The sequence below is a fragment of the Dendropsophus ebraccatus genome, chromosome 8, assembly GCF_027789765.1.
Source record: "Dendropsophus ebraccatus isolate aDenEbr1 chromosome 8, aDenEbr1.pat, whole genome shotgun sequence".
Taxonomy (NCBI): domain Eukaryota; kingdom Metazoa; phylum Chordata; class Amphibia; order Anura; family Hylidae; genus Dendropsophus; species Dendropsophus ebraccatus.
Genome location: NC_091461.1, coordinates 39,844,589 through 39,864,959, shown reverse-complemented (window position 1 = coordinate 39,864,959; position 20,371 = coordinate 39,844,589). Strand labels below are relative to the sequence as shown.

General features: G+C 45.1%; 1 protein-coding gene across 2 annotated transcripts in view; it reads right to left on the bottom strand.

Annotated features, from left to right (window-relative positions):
- The window catches only part of CNNM2 (cyclin and CBS domain divalent metal cation transport mediator 2), a 75,706-nt gene extending 65,046 nt beyond the window's left edge, over positions 1 to 10,660 (bottom strand). For both annotated transcript variants that reach the window (XM_069980210.1, XM_069980211.1), the window contains exon 1: positions 9,014 to 10,660. In XM_069980210.1, coding sequence (XP_069836311.1) covers positions 9,014 to 10,481 — 1,468 coding nt within the window. In that variant the 5' untranslated portion in view covers positions 10,482 to 10,660. The remainder of the gene's footprint in view (positions 1 to 9,013) is intronic.
- Between the last annotated feature and the right edge of the window lie 9,711 nt (positions 10,661 to 20,371).

Sequence of the window (20,371 nt, the reverse complement as noted above, 5' to 3'; positions counted from 1 at the left end):
CCCAGTTTTCTAGGCGGTCCTCCCGCTGTATCCACCCTCTCCACGGAGCAGGCAGACAGCGGGAATCATTACCGAGAGTTCAGGTTCGTACGAACCCGAACCGAACCATCCCTACTAAGATGCTTTGTTAGAAATCGATGAATAAAATATAGCTCTCTAACACTAAGAGAATCACAGACACATCAACAGCTATAACACATTAAGGAACCTGGAAACTACTTTAAGTGTCTTTTCCTGCGGTTAAAATCACCAAGGTGTAATGTCTGCAAGTGCTTCACGGCGGAAAACCAAATCGATCCATGTTTCATCTCCCTCTCAGTACACACATGGCATATACAATACTTGCCACAAGAACATTTGGAATAATCTGCTCGCCACCGATTCAGCTACAGAAACCACCAGCGATTTGCTGTTATATGGCCAGATGAAACTTCCCCAGAGAGATTGCTTACACAGCAGCCATCCAAGTCATAAGGACAGAACATAGGACCAATGGTATTCAATGGCCCCGTTCACACCCAAACCGAGGACAGGAGAGGTGCCGATTCTGCAAGAAAGTGTCCATGTTTTTATAAGCCTGGATAACCCCTTTAAATGGAAGATGCAATGGAGTAAGATGCATATCTTTGAATGTTCATGTGCCACACACAGGAAATTATGTCAGCAATGATTTGGAGCAGGCTTCTGCAATATTTTACGGCAGTTTCTGGCATAAATTATATTAAAGGGGTATTCCCATGGCCTAAGGGCCCTATTCCACCGGACGATTATCGTTTGCATAATCGTTAACGATTAACGATCTCAAACGACCGCTATTGCGAAAGACCTGAAAACGTTCACTCATTTCCATGGAACGATAATCGTTACTTATGATCGTAATTGCGATCGTTTTTCTTCGCTATTTATTCGCTATTGCGTTCGTATCTATTGCAAACGACCGAACGATGTCTTATTCAATGCGAACGATTTGCGAACGAGCAACGATAAAAATAGGTCCAGGTCTTATAAAGCGATCAACGATTTCTCGTTCGGTCGTTAATCGTTAACTGCATTTCAACCGAACGATTATCGTTTAGATTCGAACGATTTAACGATAATCTGAACGATAATCGTCTGGTGGAATAGGGCCCTAAACTTTTGCTAGGTGATAGAGAATGCAATAGAAAGCAATTTTGCAGATAGTTGACTAGGTTCCGGACTACCACGGTCAGCTCTGAGAGTGGTGGCCAGGCTGTGATGTCATGTATCCTCGGGAGAAATGCATTTTTGCTTCCTCACTCCCCTCCACTGTCTCTCAAACGATTTTTTGCACGATAATCGTCCCGTGTAATAGGGTCCTAAGTCTGTTGTTCTGTCAAACCCCCTGACTTTTTAGATTGTAAGCAGTGCAAAAGTAAAAATTATATATATTATATACACACTGCTTTCACACAAGTGTGTTACATGCACGTTTCTGCATCTGTGTTCTAGAAAGTCCCAACAGTAAATGCACATGTAGCACTCATGTAAAACCGCAATATCCCAATGGTGTTTTTGCACTTCTAGCAAGGAAACAAAAACTAGCTAACATAAGGAAGGCCTGCTGCCATACATGCTCAAAGCTGCTGTAAGATTATGCACTTACAAGTGACCCATATAAATCTACACAGTTATGTGCGCTGCTAAGCAAACCAGAAGGGATGAAGGCAAGGAATGGTGCGGAGGAATGCTGGCCTCCTGATCTACCACAATAAGATTGAGGGTAGTGGGACTGAAAGGACTTTGATCCGATGAACACAAGAACATGCCGCTTTATGATCAGAACAGCTGACTCTGCTATGGAAAGTCTATTCTTTATGTTGCAGGGAACTGAGCTCTTAAAGGGGTTATCCAGCGCTACAAAAACATGGCCACTTTCCCCCTACTGTTGTCTGCAGATTGGGTGGGGTTTTGAAACTCAGTTCCATTGAAGTAAATTGAGCTTAATTGCAAACCGCACCTGAACTGGAGACACCAGTAGGGGGAAAAGTGGCCATGTTTTTGTAGCGCTGGATAACCCCTTTAACTTTCCCTACTCAGCATTTGCCTAGTATAAGTATCTCCAGGGCACTGGCACTCCCCAATGTAGAAGTTGCTACATGGAAATAGATGGTACAGAAAAGGTCTTTGTTTCTCAAACGTGTCCTTATGCATTTCTGAAAGCTTAGATTTAAGTATCTCTGTACGAGCACAAACGAATTAGTGTAATTGACTGAGCCCGTCTTTATCCCACCGCCGCTCAGACAGGAATATCATTAAGACCTGGCACACGGCTCAACCGTTCCCATTAGATGTATACTACATGGACTGGTATGCTAAGATCACAGAACCAAGTGGTGTAAGCTGCGGAGCCCGGCATCCAATCATTTATACATTCCTTCTTGCATTAGCTTACCCAAGGCCATGATATTATTGTAAATGGAATTAGGACATTAACATTTTATCAGTTCTTCCCCTAAGTCCCGTCTATGGGGGTCTGGCCAGCAGTTTTCAATGGTGGTGCTTAGGCTTCGTAAAAAAAAAACATAAGGGTGATCTTAGGGTATGTGCACACTATGGAATCCGTGCGGATAACTTCCAGCAGATTCTGCCGCTCGCCTCCCTGCACTTCCACTTGAAGTTCTGCCCGTTCCATAGGCTCCATTATATGGTCAGACAGATTCCACTGTCTGCCCAAAGAATTGACATATTAACTGTTTGGGCGGACGGCGGAATCTTCCTGAGCATAGAATGGAGCCTATGGGACTGGCGGAACTTCAAGTGGGAGCGCGCACAGAATAAACTGGAAGTTATCCGCCTGGATTTTGTAGTGTGCACATACCCTAAAACAGTGCAGTTAAGCCAAAATACTGATCAAAACTACTTTTTGCGAACATAGACCACACTGTATGTTGTCTGTGCAAAGGGTCGCTTCCCAGATTTTAAGGGTTTTTTTTGTGCCTGGTTTTACCCCATTTGTTAAAAAAATAAAATCTAGAACCACCTGGAAGAGGCAAAACATTTAGCTAATGCCTCTATATTACAGAGCACTGACTCGCAATCTTTTAACCAATGCAAAGCCCATAACATTTTATATTTGGATGGTCTATCCTCAGGATAAGCCATAAATATGAGATTGGTGGTCTGCCAACCAGTTGTTGCAGAGCCCTGATGCCTGTAGCATACTGTAAACATGGATGAAACAAGACAGCGCTATACACTGTGTAGTGGTCATGCTGGGTACTGCAGCTTAGCTCCCATTAAAGTGAATTAGAGGGAATCTGCAGTAACCCAGCATTGTCACTTCCCAACATACACAGTTGTTTGCTTCCTGCTCTATTCACTGTGCGTTTCAGAAGCTGTGGGAGGATCAGAGGGATACTAGTGTAGTGAGGTGTTATACCCATACTGATCCGTTATGGATGGCATTGATCAGACTATAGCTGTTAGCAGAGCAATGACAATAGATCAAGCAATTCCAGATTTGTAAACAAAGAAGGAAAAAAAAAAAAAATTCACTTTACAAAAATATTTGCTGGAACCCTATTAGAAGCTATTAAAATACACAGCTAGTGCTTTACATTACAGGATGCTTTCATGTTTTTGCGTGACACATATAAAGGGCACACGAAGACACGCTTTACCAACGCTGGAATAAATCAAGCCTCAGACAGCAAAACTATTTGTCCCACATTTACAAGTGTGCTACAACCCAACAGGCGGGTAAGCCTCTTAATTACATAACCAGCAAAACCATGCAGGCTTTGTTTGTGCCTTTCTTACGAAAATCCTCCTTTTTTTGTGCCAGAAACACGTCCGACTCCAGAGATATTCCAAATAAAATTCCTTATCAGGAACTGATAAGAGTCTGGTACAAAGGAAAGTATATAGAGGGCTACACAACCTTTCATCGATAAAGATCAGAGCCTGCACCAACCATCAGCCAAGGTGTAAACTTTGAACACGAGTCCTTATACAGTTGTGTTTTCCTTTATACAATAGGAAACGTGTATTCAAGTACAGATACTGAGTGCTATGATACATTGTTATAGCACCCTGCTGAATGGGGAAGGTTATCAACACTATCAATAACCTAAGCTATCTCTACTACGAGAACACAACTTATTATCTTTCCTATTCCTGCACTTTTCACCTTTCCATAAGAAATCATCAGATTTAGGATCGTGACCCCACAACTGAATGAAAGAAATTACAAACTATCATATGTAGAGTCAGTCTGCTGTATACTACATAGGTGGAATTTACTAGGAACTATTGTACATGGAACTACAGTGAGACTACTTTGACAAGACCACCCAAAACTGCAGTATGTATAGACTGGTTGCTGAGTAACCTAAAGTACCAAAAAGAGAAGTTAGTGAACTGAATACGTAAAAAAAATATAATTATATATATATTTTCTATAAGAGGATTGTTGCGTATGTATATTAAGGCTGGGGGTAGTCAATGAGAGTCTCACTAGTCAGGCCAACTAGTTGTCCCCTATCCAGTATATAGGGGATACCTTAAAGATGAAAAAAGATGAAAAGTTTTCAAATATACTGATGCCGAAGCAGTAGCAAATCCCCATTGAAAACCTCTCACTCTGGACAGTTCCTGCCATGGACAGAGGTGGCAGCAGAGAGCACTGTATTAGACTAGAAAGAATACACCACTTCCTGTAGGGCATACAGCAGCTGAAAAGTACTGGAAGACTTGTTTTCTAAATAATTCATTTCCATATCTGTATAACTTGCTGACGCCAGTTAATTTAAAAACCTGTTTTTCCCTCTGGAGTACCGCTTCAAAATGACCCCTTTAAGACTCCCATCACTACATGCAATGGCAACCAAACTAAATTGCTATCCAAATAAAATAATATGGCTATTCCAGGCAACTAGATCAGTTACTACATGCCCTGCCTGACATAAGTTACAATGACATCCATCCAAAATACAATATTACCACTACAATGGATTCAACCAACAATGGACAAACAATGACCCTAATACCTTCCCATGCATTGCTTTTAAAGGGGTTATCCAGTGCTACAAAAACATGGCCACTTTTGCATCATTCTTGTCTCCAGGTCAGGTGTGGTTTGCAATTAAGCTCCATTTACTTCAATGGAACAGAATTTTAAACCCCACAAGAGACAAGAGAGGGGGAAATGTGGCCATGTTTTTGTAGCGCTGGATAACCCCTTTAACATGCGGGCTCATACAATGCTGTAAAATTAGGTAAATGAGGACGATACAGAAGAAAACTTCCAAGCACTTAGCAGAAGTCACCATACAAACTGCTGATGCTGGAACAAGCTCATTAATATTCCCAATGTGTAAAGATTTATTGCGTCCTTGTCTCTTTACCTGTCAGGCACCAAACAGAAGATTAAATTGGCAAGAAAAGAGTGAAGACTGCGTAATGTATGCATCTCAATGAAACCGCAATCCTGCCCACCCGCTGTATTCTGGTAATAGAACGTCCTGACAAGTGTTTACAATGTTTTCTTAAAGGGACCATTTAGATGTGTCAGAAATAAAAGCCAACTAATGCTAGGGACAGGGATAGGGAACCTTGGGCCCTCCAGCTGTTGCAAAACTACAATTCCCATCATGCCTGGACAGCCGAAGCTAAAGCTTCGGCTGTCCAGGCATGATGGGAATTGTAGTTTTGCAACAGCTGGAGGGCCCAAGGTTCACCCATCCCTGGTATAGGACAACAGTATATGGTGGATATCATGCGGACTACCTCAGACTGGCAAAGGGATGCGTTCTTGAGGCCACCTGTACATCTAGCACGTAGCTTCAATAATGGTTGTCACTCAGCTTTTCCAGAGTCCTGACCAGCATAAATACCATAAATATCAGATTACATCAATCCATCAACAGGCCAATCTGCAATCCAGGCACCCAACAGACTTTTTTTGTTTTGTTTTGAAGACTCACGGACTAATCTATAATGAGAAATTCTGGAATTTAAGTGGAAATGGTCTTTGATTTTTAACTGCAAACCTTTTGTGAACTCAGGAGTATCAAATTCCGTAAGAACCTCTGAAATTCCATATTCCCTCCAATTACCTGCCCATTATAACTAGGGTTTCATCTCTGCGGACAGAGCCCTGATAGAAAGTCTTGTCTGTGGTTCACAGACCATAGAAACGCAAGCGCCATGTTAGCCCGTCTCTCTACCACCAGCTGAATATTGTCTATTGTGTTACCACCAGCTTCATGAACCTAATCGTGTGTCCTGGTAACATGTTCTCAACCTCCATAACTAGAACACGGCAGCATTTACAGATGTGGCCACAAAATTTTGATGATTTTACTAGAAGTCTATTATGACACCGAAAACGTTTTCTGCCCAGAAGTTTTTTTACTTCCTTTGGCTGGGTTCACACACAGTATTTTTGCTCAGTATTTTGGTCCTCATATTGCAACTAAAACAAGGAGTGGACTGAAAACACAGTACAGCTATGTTCACACACTGGAAATTTTGTGGATGGCAGTCATTTAACGGCAAATAATTTGCATTATTTTAAAACATCGGCCGTTGTTATGAAATGACGGCCATTATTTGTAATGAAATGACGGTTATCCACTAAATTTAAACAGTGTGTAAACATAGGGGGAGATTTATACTGCCCCATTGTTCTCTCTTCCTGCCGTAGAATGAAATCCATCGCTTGCTCCCTGTTATCAGCCGATGTAGCAGAAAGTGATGGCAGAAACTCTTACGGTGCATCCAAAACGACAAAAAGTCCATGCAGAATTCACATAAAAATGCAATGGGAACCCAAGCTGTAGTTTTAAACAAGCAAAAATAGTTCACAAACCAACAGAGTGGGGTGGGTGCCCGTCTCACCACTCAGGTCCAGGGGTAGCAGTAAATCCAATGAAGAGACAGGAGAAAGCATTTGGAAGTGCAGTCTCCCCCCTCTTCAGTAGTTTTAAACAAGTCATATGTTGATGTGGATTTCGCGATGGTTAGAGTTGGACCTGAATGAGCTCTGTTAGATGGCATTTACCAAAACTGTACAAAGCGAACACTGAGGGTATGACCGGTCCAGAGTTCACAGGAATTGTGTCCCAACATAGGACCGGCTTCATACAAGCCTTGTTTTCCTATTGCTATATATCATTAATATTCCAGCACCCACCAATAATTACCTACAGTACAGTATATTACATTGATAAGGGCCCAGTATAATCCCTATAGTACAGCACTATATACTGTACAGTATATTATACACAACATTCAACAGAACCAGCAATTATAGTTCAGTAGTCACCAACTCCTCACTCATCCTTTACTGTATAGAGCCCCCCTCATCCCAGCACTGTAAAGGATGGGAGATGGTGGTGCACTGACTGTACTACTACTGTACTGTATATGCACTCCAGCAGTCTTATATAGTACAGGATGGGGGATGGTGGTGCACTGACTGTACTACTACTGTACTGTATAAGCACTCCAGCAGTCTTATATAGTACAGGATGGGGGATGGTGGTGCACTGCCTGTACTACTATTGTACTGTATATGCACTCCAGCAGTCTGAAGCCTCACCAGTGCTAAACTCCCCAGGTACAACCCACCATCCACGCTCGCAAAAAGGTTCAGATACCGAGTACTTCAAGACTGGGGGCCCGAAAAGTGTTTGAGAACCGAGCAGAGTTTGAGAACCAAAGCAAACTTTCCTTGAAAATACAGTTTGAGTTCCAAGCAGTTTGAGAACCGAGCAGTTCAAGAACCAAGGTACCACTGTGTATATATATATATATATATATATATATATATATATATATATATATATATATATACATATACATACACACACACACACACTTAAGTAGTGAAAAATAATGCAATTCTGGTGTAAAAAATACTAATAAAAAAAAACTAAACAATAGAGAAGGAAGAGAAAGGTCAGGAAGCATAAATCAGACACAAGTGGGTATGGGGCTTCACATACATAAGTACATTTCTGAAGACACTGGAATACAGGTGTGAAACCTGAAACCCTTCCCTACAGCTGTAACAAAACTACAATTCCCATCATTCCTGGACAGCCGAACCTTTGACACCTGTGCACAAGATTACAATGTCTACAGTACATCAGTGTTCCCCAACCTGTGGTGCTTCTGCTATTGCAGAACTACAGCTCCCACCATGCCGGGACAGAGCCGCAGAGCCACAGGTTAGAGAACACAGACCTAGACAACACCTTAACCCTAAATATACAGGACTACTTTTATAAAGTGATTGATGCGGTCACACACTACTATGAGGCAGGAATACAGTAAAGCAAGGATCCTGACTGTAGAGCAGTGCTGGACAGCGCTGAACAGTTTCTGCAGGATCCTTGAAGTCAGAGTCTATGCCTGGGCTGTATACACTGCAACACTCCCAACCCTATAGACAGGGGCATAGACCGCACTGCCTGGCTTTTAGAAGTACCATAAATTACCTGAATACTACCATCAGTGAGAACTATGTGGAAACCATGGCTAGTACATCCAACCTGTCTGACAGCACCATACCCCTGAGGCTTGTATGTAGATGCCATCAATCACCCTTCTGCAGCACGTGCAACCCGCAGGCTTTCAATGGATCCTACTCAGCATGTTCTTTAGGATCTTAAAGTAAAGATCAGCACTATGTGGGGTCATCAAGCAATGTCTACATCTCCGATCTTACATCACACTATGTTTTATATACTACTTGGAAAGGATGCTTACTTGACCTCTATTGAGGACTCTTTATAGACTAGTACTGTGCTCAATATATTTGCTCCAGGACCATAAGCAGTGCTTCCAATCTGTGCCTCTCTAGCTGTTTTAAAACCACAATTTCCATCATGCTCAGAGAATGATAGGAATTGTAGTTTTGCAACAGCTGGAAAGCGCAGGTTGGGGCGCGTTATAAGACATAAGGTACTTGGTTCGCAGACCAGGCAGGTGCCATCTACCATCTCGGCACCACCATGCCAGGAGCTGCACACAGCAGGGTGCCCACCTTTTTTGAATTCTTCCAGCATGGCGTCTAGCTTGGTGTCATTGAAGACAAAGTGCAGTGGGTGATTGTAGAACTTAGTGATAGTCTTTAAGGGCGTGCAGTCATCGGGGTCCACAAAGGCCAAGTCCTTGACGAAGAGGAGATCCACAATGTTGGACCTTTCCCCTTCGTAGACCGGGATGCGGGTATATCCGCTTTCCATGATCTCAGACATAGTGTTAAAGTCAAGGATGGCATCCCCGGCCATCATAAAGCAATCTCTCAAAGGGGTCATGACGTCTTCCACTGTTTTGGTCCTGAGCTCCAGAGCCCCCTGGATAATGTTGAGCTCCTCTTTGACCAGGTCATTGTAAGGGTCAGTCACCCGCAACATCTCCAACAACTTCTCCCGGTTGTACACTGTCCCGATCTCCTGCCCCAAGACACAGTCCAACAGCTTGCTGACCGGGTACGAGGCCGGGAAGGTCATCATCATGAAGAACTTGGTCAAGAAGATGGTGTTGGCCCCCACCGCCAAGCCGTGCCTAGAACAGATGGCCTGGGGCACAATCTCACCAAAGATGACTATGCCAATGGTGGAGACCACCACGGCCACTAAGCCCGAGCCGGCGATATCGTCCAGCAGGATGGTCAGGGTGGTGTTGACCAGCACGTTGCCCAGCAGTAGGGAGCACAGCAGGTAGTTGCCCTGGCGGCGCACCGGCTCGATCCGCTTGGCGTAGTTCTTCTCTTTGTCGGTGCCGCAGTTCTGGACGATGCGGAGCTCCATGGGGTCCAGGGCCATGAGGCCCAGGTTGAGGCCACTGAACATACCGGACAGGCACAGGAGGAGGGCGATGAAGATGACCTGGAGCCAGAAAGGCAACAAGAACTTCTTCTCCTCCACCACGATGACCCTGGTGTCGTCGCCGGCGTGGTAGACCCAGGTGGTCTCGGTCCAGGGCTGGTGGGCTCCGGGGATGGGTGGGGGGCTGGACACTGAGGTGCACAGGTAGTAAGCCTTGCTCTTCTCAGTCTTCCTCAGGGGTTTGATCTCGATCTCCACGATGCCGGAGCTGCTGCGGCTCAGCTCGATGTGCGGCAGGATCAGCATGTCCGACGTGCGGATCCCACACGGATGGAAGCCCTCCCGGCTGCCGGCCTCCGGACCACCTCCGCTCAGCCAGGGCGGCGGGTGCTCCGTGAAGGCGATCTTGCTCCAGGTCTCGTTGTTGATGTTCTGCCCGTACACCCGCAGCTTCACCCGGGTCCTCTCGCTGACCCGCAGCGCCCCGCCGTCCATGTACGACACGTCGTCGGTGTCCTCCAGCCGCAGCCCGATGATCTCCGTCTCCGCGTCGTCTTCTTCAGCGGCGGCCAGGCAACTGCTCAGCGCCAGCAGCAACATCATCATCACCAGACACAGGACCCGGCCGTGACTGCGCGCCGCCATGTTTACAGTGGGCAGTGTGATGGGGCCGCCCGCCATCTTTGGTCCGGGAGGGAGGTGGAGGAGGGAGGGGGGAGAGAGAAAGAGATAGTGGGGAAGAGGGGCTTACATCCACTCTGCTATTGCCTTCATTTCCCGGACCGGCGGCAATGCCCCCCTGCCTAGTCCGACACCCGTCCGGGTTCTGACGGCAGGCTGCAAGTGCGTCCCGAGGTGAACTAGTCTAGCCTAAGCGACGGGCCGGGCGACCAATCAGGCGGCGGCTTTAGGCATGAGGGGCGGGGTTTATTGACAGGTAAGGGGGCGGGGAGCTGTTGATGGTTCCTATTGGGTGATGGGGGCGTGGTCAGCAAGCTGGAGTGAAACAGTTATTCTGCGGATGAGCGGAGCTCCGCGATAGAGCTCTCCCTGACAGATAGAAGGTGTAATGGGACACTTGTTACGTCACAAGCACTGCATATAACTGGGCATAGTGAGAAGTGTGGAATACTGGGTAACAATTACATAGACGCACATGCATGTATAGGACAAACCTTTAAAGGGACTGTTCACACCATATCCTACAGAAACCCTCTTGTCCTCTTTTTCTCAGGGTGTGTGCCTATGGCTGTATCCATGTTTTCCAGGACTCCCTATGGCTGTATCCATGTTTTCCAGGACTCCCTATGGCTGTATCCATGTTTTCCAGAACTCCCTATGTCTGTATCCATGTTTTCCAGGACTCCCTATGGCTGTATCCATGTTTTCCAGAACTCCCTATGGCAGGGCCGATTCTGGGGTTTCTGCCGCCTGAGGCAAACCTCAGGCGGCCGCCCCGAGTGATGGCCGGCACTCCCCCCCGTAGCCGCAGCCATCCACTCACCTGTCCCACGCCGCAGCCGGCCCGCGCTCTCCGCTGTCTCCACATCCCGTCAGGTCCCGCGATGTCACCCTGCAGCTGTCACGGACCTCCAGGCTGTGGTGAGTGAGTGGGGTGATCGGGTCGCGCAGGGCGATCACCCCAGTGCGTCCCCCACCGACCCCGGGCACTCACCAGAGCCTGGAGGTCCGTGACAGCTGCAGGGTGACATCGCGGGACCTGACGGGATGTGGAGAGCGCGGGCGACGGGACAGGTGAGCGGCCACTGTCATTTTTGTTAAGTGATACTTAACAAAAATGACAGCAGGGGGGACATAATGCCGCCCCCTGCCGGACCGCAAAATCTGCCGCCTGAGGCGGAAGGCTCATTCCGCCTCATGGCAGAAGCGAGCCTGCCCTATGGCTGTATCCATGTTTTCCAGGACTCCCTATGTCTGTATCCATGTTTTCCAGGACTCCCTATGGCTGTATCCATGTTTTCCAGAACTCCCTATGTCTGTATCCATGTTTTCCAGAACTCCCTATGTCTGTATCCATGTTTTCCAGGACTCCCTATGTCTGTATCCATGTTTTCCAGAACTCCCTATGGCTGCATCCAAGTTTTTCAGCCACCAGTATTCGAATGGGAATGTGATTGGATTTGAGCACATTCACATTGCGTTCATCTCTAGAAAGGCTCCATCCTTGCTTACCTCCACTGATCACAAGAACACAGGTCACTTGTCTACTGACTGACTACAATGCAAATGCTCGGGGTACGCTCCAGTCACCGTCTTTGTGTACAGCGCACAGGGTTTGTTAGCACTATATATATAAATGAATGAGATAAATAAAAGGTGTCTGGCCGGTCAGTACTGTCCCTGCACAGGTGTTCTGGTGGAAGATCAGAGGGCCGGTCATTCTCTGGATGGCACCCCTGGCCTCCTATAAAGTGTTTCCCTGCCCTGACAGAGAAGCTGGCTATAAGACTAGATTTTTTTGCCTGCTTAGCCTTCCCACAGCTTTCTGACCTTTGCTTTCTTGCTTTCCTGACCCCGGCTTTTGTACCAGACTACCCTTTGTTATCTGGCTTCCCTTACCTTGGCATCTGCTACCTGACTACCCTTTTGGACTCTGATTGTGTACCTTGCTGCCCGTTTGGTTTGACCCCGGCTTCCTGACTATCTGTAATGAAGCGTTTACACAGGGAGATTTATCTGACAGATTTTTGAAGGAATGGATTTGAAAAGAGGAGAAATCTCAATCTTTCCTTTATGACCTGTTCCCTGTTTATGGTCTGTTCCTGGCTTTGGCTTCAAAAATCTGTCAGATAAAACTGCCTGTGTAAACGCACCATTAGTTTTGTCTGTGTTTGGTAGAGATGAGGGAACCGGGTTCGGGTTCGAGTCCATCCGAACCCAAACGATCGGCATTTGATACTAGTAGCTTTATACAGTGTTCAAATACCGCTGTCATACAGTACCCACCTGATATTGTAATTCAAAGTTCATATACAAAAGTCAGTGTTTAAATAATACCACCATACAATGCCTAAATGGGGCATACATTATGTTGTCCACATAATACAGTGTATACAGCAAATATAATAGCACCACCTAGTGGCTAATATGAGTAAAATTATGAGTAATATGCAAGAACCAAATATCAGTGTATGCATTAGTAAACATGTTAGTCTGATTCTTATCAGTCACAGTTATAAGGCAACGCAATCTAAACTCTTTATTGAGCATGCAGAGTACATCCACAGTGCAGGGAGAAAATGTAAGCAATGCTCTGTGTTACCGACTTCTACATGAGCCAATGGACTAAAGGCGTTCTGAATAAGCAGATTGGATTGAGGGGGAAGGTTTCACATGCACTTTGCCCATAAACCCATTGCCACTGCAGGTAGTTTTGGTCTTTAATGAGGGGGGATTTTTGTTTTCCATACTTCAAAAGTAATAACTTATGTTGTATTTTAACTTAATATTTTCTTTTCTGTGGTGCAGCCAGATAATAGCTTGGTTTTTCGGGGGAACATCTAACTTCTCTATTAAAGATGACTTTCCAGGATGAACTGTTGTGTGTGTACAGGGGTAGCATTATATATTGCGATTATATACCTTGCATATGACATTTTTTCACCAGTTTCACGCTGTTGCAGGTTACAATTCTGAATGTCAGCTTTTTCCTGAACAACAAAGTGGGTGACATCCAGCTACTAAGATTAGACAGGACCAGGGCCGGCCCTAGGGTAAATGGCATCCTGTGCAAAACCTTTTTTCGGTGCCCCCCCTAAGATGACATCCAACACCCATCACCCGACCCCTCCAGCCATACACACAACTATCTGATTCCGCTGCCATACACACAACTACCCCTCAGTCCTACACGCAACTACCCCCCCAGCCATACACACAACTACCCCCCCCCAGCCATACACACAACTACCCCCCGGCCATACAGGTGTGGTGTCCCACCACGAGTGTTGCTAGTCTGTACACCCCTCGCAAAAGCTTGTAAGTCAAGTGGTAATGAAGTTATGCCTAAGTTTTGCCACTAGACGTCGCTAGTATGTATGTTTGTACCTGAATATTGCACAGCTGTAGTGAGCAAGGGATTATTGTCTATTTGTAATGTGTGCACCAATGAGAGCTATTCTTCTTCACCTATCTCTACTCTCCTTTCTCTTGGCACTCTCCTCTACATCACTTACAGGAGTTGTCACACACCCTGTAGTAAGTTGTCACATGGGGAGATGAAGTGTACACCCACACATAGGGAGTTCTTCTCTGGTTCTCGTAAAAGGCAAGACACACAGACCAGAGTCTCCTGCAGAGTTTAGCCAGAAGCCTGGCTCTGTCAGGTTCCCCCTTTGGGACAGACCAGCTGTAGTGTATCTACATGGGAAACACAGAGACTCTTTTCTTTCAAGCAACACTTATTCCAACTATGCATTGCTAAACCACCCCAACCCACACAGTTGAACGTCTCTAAAGGTGCAGGACAGTATCCAAAAAGCTAGAGGAACTAATCCATAAAAAGCAAAGTTTCTTCATGCCTATGTACTCTATTTCGCAGCCCAGATGTGACCAGGTAGATTTGGCTACCTTTCTCAACTCAGGTAAAAAGGACTGGGGCTTGTGTCACCTTGTAAGGACGGGTCACCTGACACTGAAGGGTAATAGGTAGTATCACGACAGAGGTCGAAAACACGGGCACAAGTATTCTTCTACTCTCAAGTACTCTAAAGTATTGTACCTCTTCTTCTTCTTCTAAAGTTCCGGCAGAGCTCAGTACTTAATTGGGTTGGGACTCTCAAGACCTACTCCTCTCTACTACTCTGAACTCACTCTATTTCTCAGCATGCAGCTAAGTCAGCATTGCTATTCTACCTCTAAAGCTCTCAGCACAGATCTTGTCTAGTCAAGTCAGAAGTCTCTTGTCAGTTGATGTACTAAAGTGTTCCTTCACAAAAGAAGAGGGTATTTATGATAATGGGACTCAGTGGTTATTGCTCAAGCAACTACACAGTAGTTACACTGTCCTTGGGTCACCTCCCCTTTCTGTGGGTGGCGGTACCGACAGTCCGAGTGGGCCATAACTCCACTCCGGACCACCGTGATAAGCGCCCAAGGAACCCATCACAACCAGGCAGGTCACCAACCACAGGGAAAAGGGTATAGCCAGCCATCCTAAACTAAAAGCTGGTGTCACGACAGTACAAACTCAGGCTGCGACCAACCAACCATTACAGTAGTGGCGTCACACAGCACCATCTAGCCAGTGACCAGTCGAGCACACACCACACACACACACACAACTCCCCCCCCCCCAGCCTCACACAACTAGCCCCCAGCTATACAGTACACACAACTACCACCAGCCATACACAGAACTATCATCCAACCATTTACACAACTACCCCCCAGCCATACAAACTACTCCCCCAGCCATACAAACAATCTACCCCCCCAGCCATACACACAACTACCACCCCTAGCTATACAATCAACTACCCCCTAGCTATACACACAATTACCACCCTAGCCATACAAACAACTACCCCGCCCAGCCATACAAACAAGTCCCCCCTCAGCCTCAGCCATACAAACAAGTACCGCCCCAGCCCCCCAAACAACTACCCCCCAGCCATAAAAACAAGCACAGCCCCCGCCGAGAGTTCTTACCAGAGCACCGGCTGTGGCATGACACCCCCTTACTGATTGGCTTGACTTGTGGTCCAGGTGATGTCATGCTACAATGTCGCGCAGGAGAGTGGAGGAGAACTAACCACTGCAGGAGGAGGGCGGCCAGGGGCGCTCCGCCAGACAGAGAGCTGCACACCTAGCTGAGAAATGGAGATTCTTAACTTAGATGTGCTGTCTGTCTGTCACAGTGCCCACAACACTCTAACTTCTAATTCTCAGTTAGGTGTCCAGCTGTCTGTCTGCTGAAGTGCAAGCAAGCACACAGGTCACACACCCCAAAGGCCGGCCCTGGACAGGACGCACAATTAACATGAGATTGTACTCTCTGTTGCTAATCCTTAAAAATAGCTGCAGTATGGAGGACAAAATAGAGCAGTACTAAGAAGTGTAAGACAGTAATGGTACTTTTACACGGATCGATAATTCGCCCGATCGCACGATGAACGATCAGCGTTTAGACGGAACGATACATCGTACGGAAAATTCGCTATGCGATCATTTTGCGATCGTTTAAGCCTATCTCACACATAGGTAAAATCGTTGAAAGACTGTTTACACTGAACGATCTGCGAACAGTCTTTCAACGATTTTACCTATGTGTGAGATAGGCTTAAACGATCGCAAAACGATTGCATAGCGAATTTTCCGTACGATGTATTGTTCCGTCTAAACGCTGATCGTGCGATCGGGCAAATTATCGCTCTGTGTAAAAGTACCATAAGTCTATCGCTGCACTTTGTTCCTCATCTACCTCTTCTCTCCATGAACGTTTATGGTCAGTGTAAGCTCAGTGAAGCTCAATGCCAATGTTGTCTCTTTGTCTCTGCTGTACAGATTTCCTTAGTGAGTTATCAGTTAAAATGGAAGTCACATGAAATAAAAAAAAATGCAGGCAGGCAGTGGGGTGTGGGAACTTAATAAACACAGTATACTTACCAGTCCTTGTGCCTCTGTAGTGCTGATCCCAGGTCTTGCTGACATCCGCCGGCTGTTACTTTCGGCTGGAACCCAGGTACGTCACATACCTGGCTTTTCTAGCTGCAACGTCACGGCCTGGCTGATCGATTGCCCGCTCAGCCAGTCAGTGACTGAGACAGTGACCCTGCCTAGTAACTGATTGGCGGAGCAATCAGTCGATCTTCTGGGTACGTAATGTTGCACCTTGTCAGAGAGACCCGAGAGTAGCGCTAAGCGCGAGGATAGGTAAGAATACTTTGTTTATAATGTTTCTGCCCTCCTGCCTGTTTTTATTTCATGGGACTTTTCCTTTAACCCCTAGACGACCGAGGGTGCACCTGTACGTCCTGGCGTCGCTAGAAGAGTTCAAAAGGGGCCTGCTCTGAACCGCCAAGATCCCGGGTTATTTATGCAGCCCGGGACCGCGGCTTTTAGCGGACACTGTCCGATCGCTGTGCCCACTAATTGGCTTTCTAAATGCAGCTGTCAAAGTTGACAGCTTCATTTAAAAAGCAGCTTTTGCCCATCCCTGGTGTCTAGTGGGGGGGATCACCCCCCTGCGACGTGGTCGCGGAAGAGAGATCCCCGCATCTCATACCGGCCGGGGTCTGCGCCGTAATGGCGCTGATCCCGGCTCGGCATTTTATTGTTTTCTATACTGCATAGATCTCAATGAGAGATCAATGTAGTTATACCGAAAGTCCCCCAGGGGGGCTTCTAGTATAAGTTAAAAAAAAAAAAAAGTTTTGTTATTAATAAAAAGCGCCCTCCCCTAATAAATCTTGTCCAAAAGAGGTAAGGAGATATGGCACTCACCAGCTGATGTCTTCATAAAAGATACACTTTATTTCATCCAGGAATAGGGATACAGACAGGTAACAAACAGTGAGAGGACGCCATCAACGCTTACAGCGACAGCTGTTTCCTGCCCTTCGGCACTTCGTCTTGGCTGCGTGGCTCCCCTAATAAAAGTTTGAATCACCCCCCTTTGCCCATTTTGTACATAAAAATAAATAAATAAATAAATAAACATGTATGGTATCGCCGCGTGCGTAATCGCTGAAACTATTAATTTATTTCATTCCTGATCTCGCACGGTAAACGGCGTAAGCGCAAAAAAGTCCCAAAGTGCAAAATTGCGCATTTTTGGTCGCATCAAATCCAGAAAAATTGTAATAAAAAGTGATCAAAAAGTCACATATGGGCAATCAAGGTACCAATAGAAAGTAGAGATCATGGTGCAAAAAATGACACCTGACACAGCCCCATAGACCAAAGGATAAAAGCGCTCTAAGCATGGGAATAGAGCGTTTTTAAGGAACATTTATTTCTTAAAAATGGTTTGAATTTTAAAAATAAAAGCTATACAAGTTACATATCGTAGTAATTGTACCGACTTGAGAAACATAAATAACAAGACAGTTTTACCCCAGGGCGAACGGCGTAAAAACAAAAACCCTCCAAATAAAAGAAATGTGTTTTTTTTTTCAATTTCACCACACACTTAATTTTTTTCTGGGTTTGGAGGGTACCTTATGCAAAAATTCAGCCTGTCATTGCAAATTGCAATTAGTGGCGCAAAAAATAAGGGCTCATGTGGGTTTCTAGGTGAAAAAATGCAACTGCTATGGCCTTTTAAGCACAAGGAAGAAAAAGCGAAAACGCAAAAATTTAAATTGGCTCTGTCCTCTAAGGGTTAACAAATAGATAAAAATACAGGAGAAGAAGGAAGGAAGCCTATAAGTGGAGATTACTCTTGTGATAAGACATGCTACCGTTTCTTTTATTTGCTTGTATTATTTATTTATACAAAGTTCTTTACACTTTAAAGTGCGACTTTGTTACAAAGTGTACAAGTATAAAGAATAGCTGAAAAGGAGAAGATTTGTGTTCTGTAATGGCCAAGATCAGACTTTAAAGGGGTTGTCCAGTGAAACTTTTTCTTTCAAATCAACTGGCATCAGAAAGTTATATAGATTTGTAATTTACTTCTATTAAAAAATCTAAAGTCTTCCTATACTTATAAGCTGTTGTATGTCCTGCAGGAAATGTTTTATTTTCAGCCTGACACAGTGCTCTCTGCTGACATCTCTGGCCGAGACAGGAACTCTTGTCTTGGTTTTGTATGAATTCCCATAGAAAACCTCTCCTGCTCTGGACAGTTCCTGTCTCGGCCAGAGATGTCAGCAGAGAGCACTGTGTCAGGCTGAAAGTAAGACAACATTTCCTGCATGACATACAGGAGCTGATAAGTATGGGAAGACTTGAGTTCTTTTAGTAGAAGTAAATTACAAATCTATATAACTTTCTGGCACCAGTTGTTTTGAAAGTAAAAGATTTTCGCTGGACAACCCCTTAACGACCATGGACGTACATTTACGCCCCCCGCTGCCTGTGCTTTAACGCATGAGGGTGTAAATATACGCCCTGGCAGGGTCCCGGGCTATGGAGCGGGCTCATCTGCAGCCAGGCCCTCACCCTCAATGGTGCGCCGCCACAATCGCGTGGCCTTCCGCCATTAACCCTTTAAATGCAGCGACCGCAGTATCGCATGGCATAGCATCGCATGGCCTGATTGACGGAGGTATCTTACCTTCCTCTGTACAGTCAGGTCTTCACTCTTTACAGGCAGGCTCTATCAGAAGATCGCCGATAACACTGATCCCTACTATGCTATGGCATAGCAGTGATCAGTGCATGTAATCTAATGTAATAATGTAAAAGTCCCCTAACTTTAAAAGTGTAAAAATAAAAATTAATAAAAAAGTTTTTAAAAATGTCCCACAGCCCCTCCCACAATAAAAGAGAAAATTACCCCCCCCTTCTCATTTCATACATAAAACACATAAAAATAATAACAATAATTAACATATGATATACCGTAGCATGCGTAATCGTCCAATCTATTAAAATAAAACAATACTATTCCCGCACGGTGAACGGCGTGAACAAAAAGCGGTAAAAAAAAGCAGAGATTGCTTTTTTTTAATGACATTTTATGTATAAAAAAAATTAATAAAAAGCGATCAATACGTCTGATCTAGAAAAAAATGTTACTAATAAAAACTAGAGATCATGAAGCAAAAAATTACGCCCAATACGACCCCGTAGGTGAAGAAATAAATGCGCTATAGGAGTTACAATAGGGCCATTTTAAATATGCCTATTTGCTAAAAAAAAAAAAAAAAACTTTTACTGCTAATAAAAATGGTAAAACTTTAGAAAACCAAGTAAACATGCATATTGCTGTATTCAGACTGACCTATAGAATAAAGAAAAAATGCCAATTTTACGGTAAAGTACATTATGTAAACATGGAACCCCCCAAAATTAGCGAAATTGCATTTTTTTGACCTAAGTTCACCCCATAAATTACATTTTGGGGGTTCCATCATTTATTTTATGGCAGATTGAAAGATGCCATTACAAAGTACACCTGCTCCTGACAAAAACAAGTTCTCACATGGCCCTGTAGGTGAAAAAATGAAATTGTCTCAAAAGTGACAATTGGCCCGGTCCTTAAGGCCATTTCGGCCCGGTCCTTAAGGGGTTAAAGGGGTTATCCAGCAAAAAATCTTTTGCTTTCAAATAAACTGGTTTCAGAAAGTAATATAAATTTGTAATTTACTGTACCCAGTCGGTTGTTAGGGGCACACCAATGACATCCGGAGGCACCCGTCGACTGGCTAGGCTGCTGGGACATGCCAGCTAATGTATGTTGCCGGGGCTGGGGCTTCACTGTCCCCAGCCGATCGCCTTAGGTGTAGGTAATTGTGTTACACTGACTGGTGGCCGGCATTATATTACGTTGATTCCAACCTCCATAAAACTACTCCCCTGACTGCGATTCCCTGCCTGCGAGAGCGCCTCATACCCTGAGTTTCCTCTTGACCTAGCATTTGTCCCAGCATTGTATTACTGGT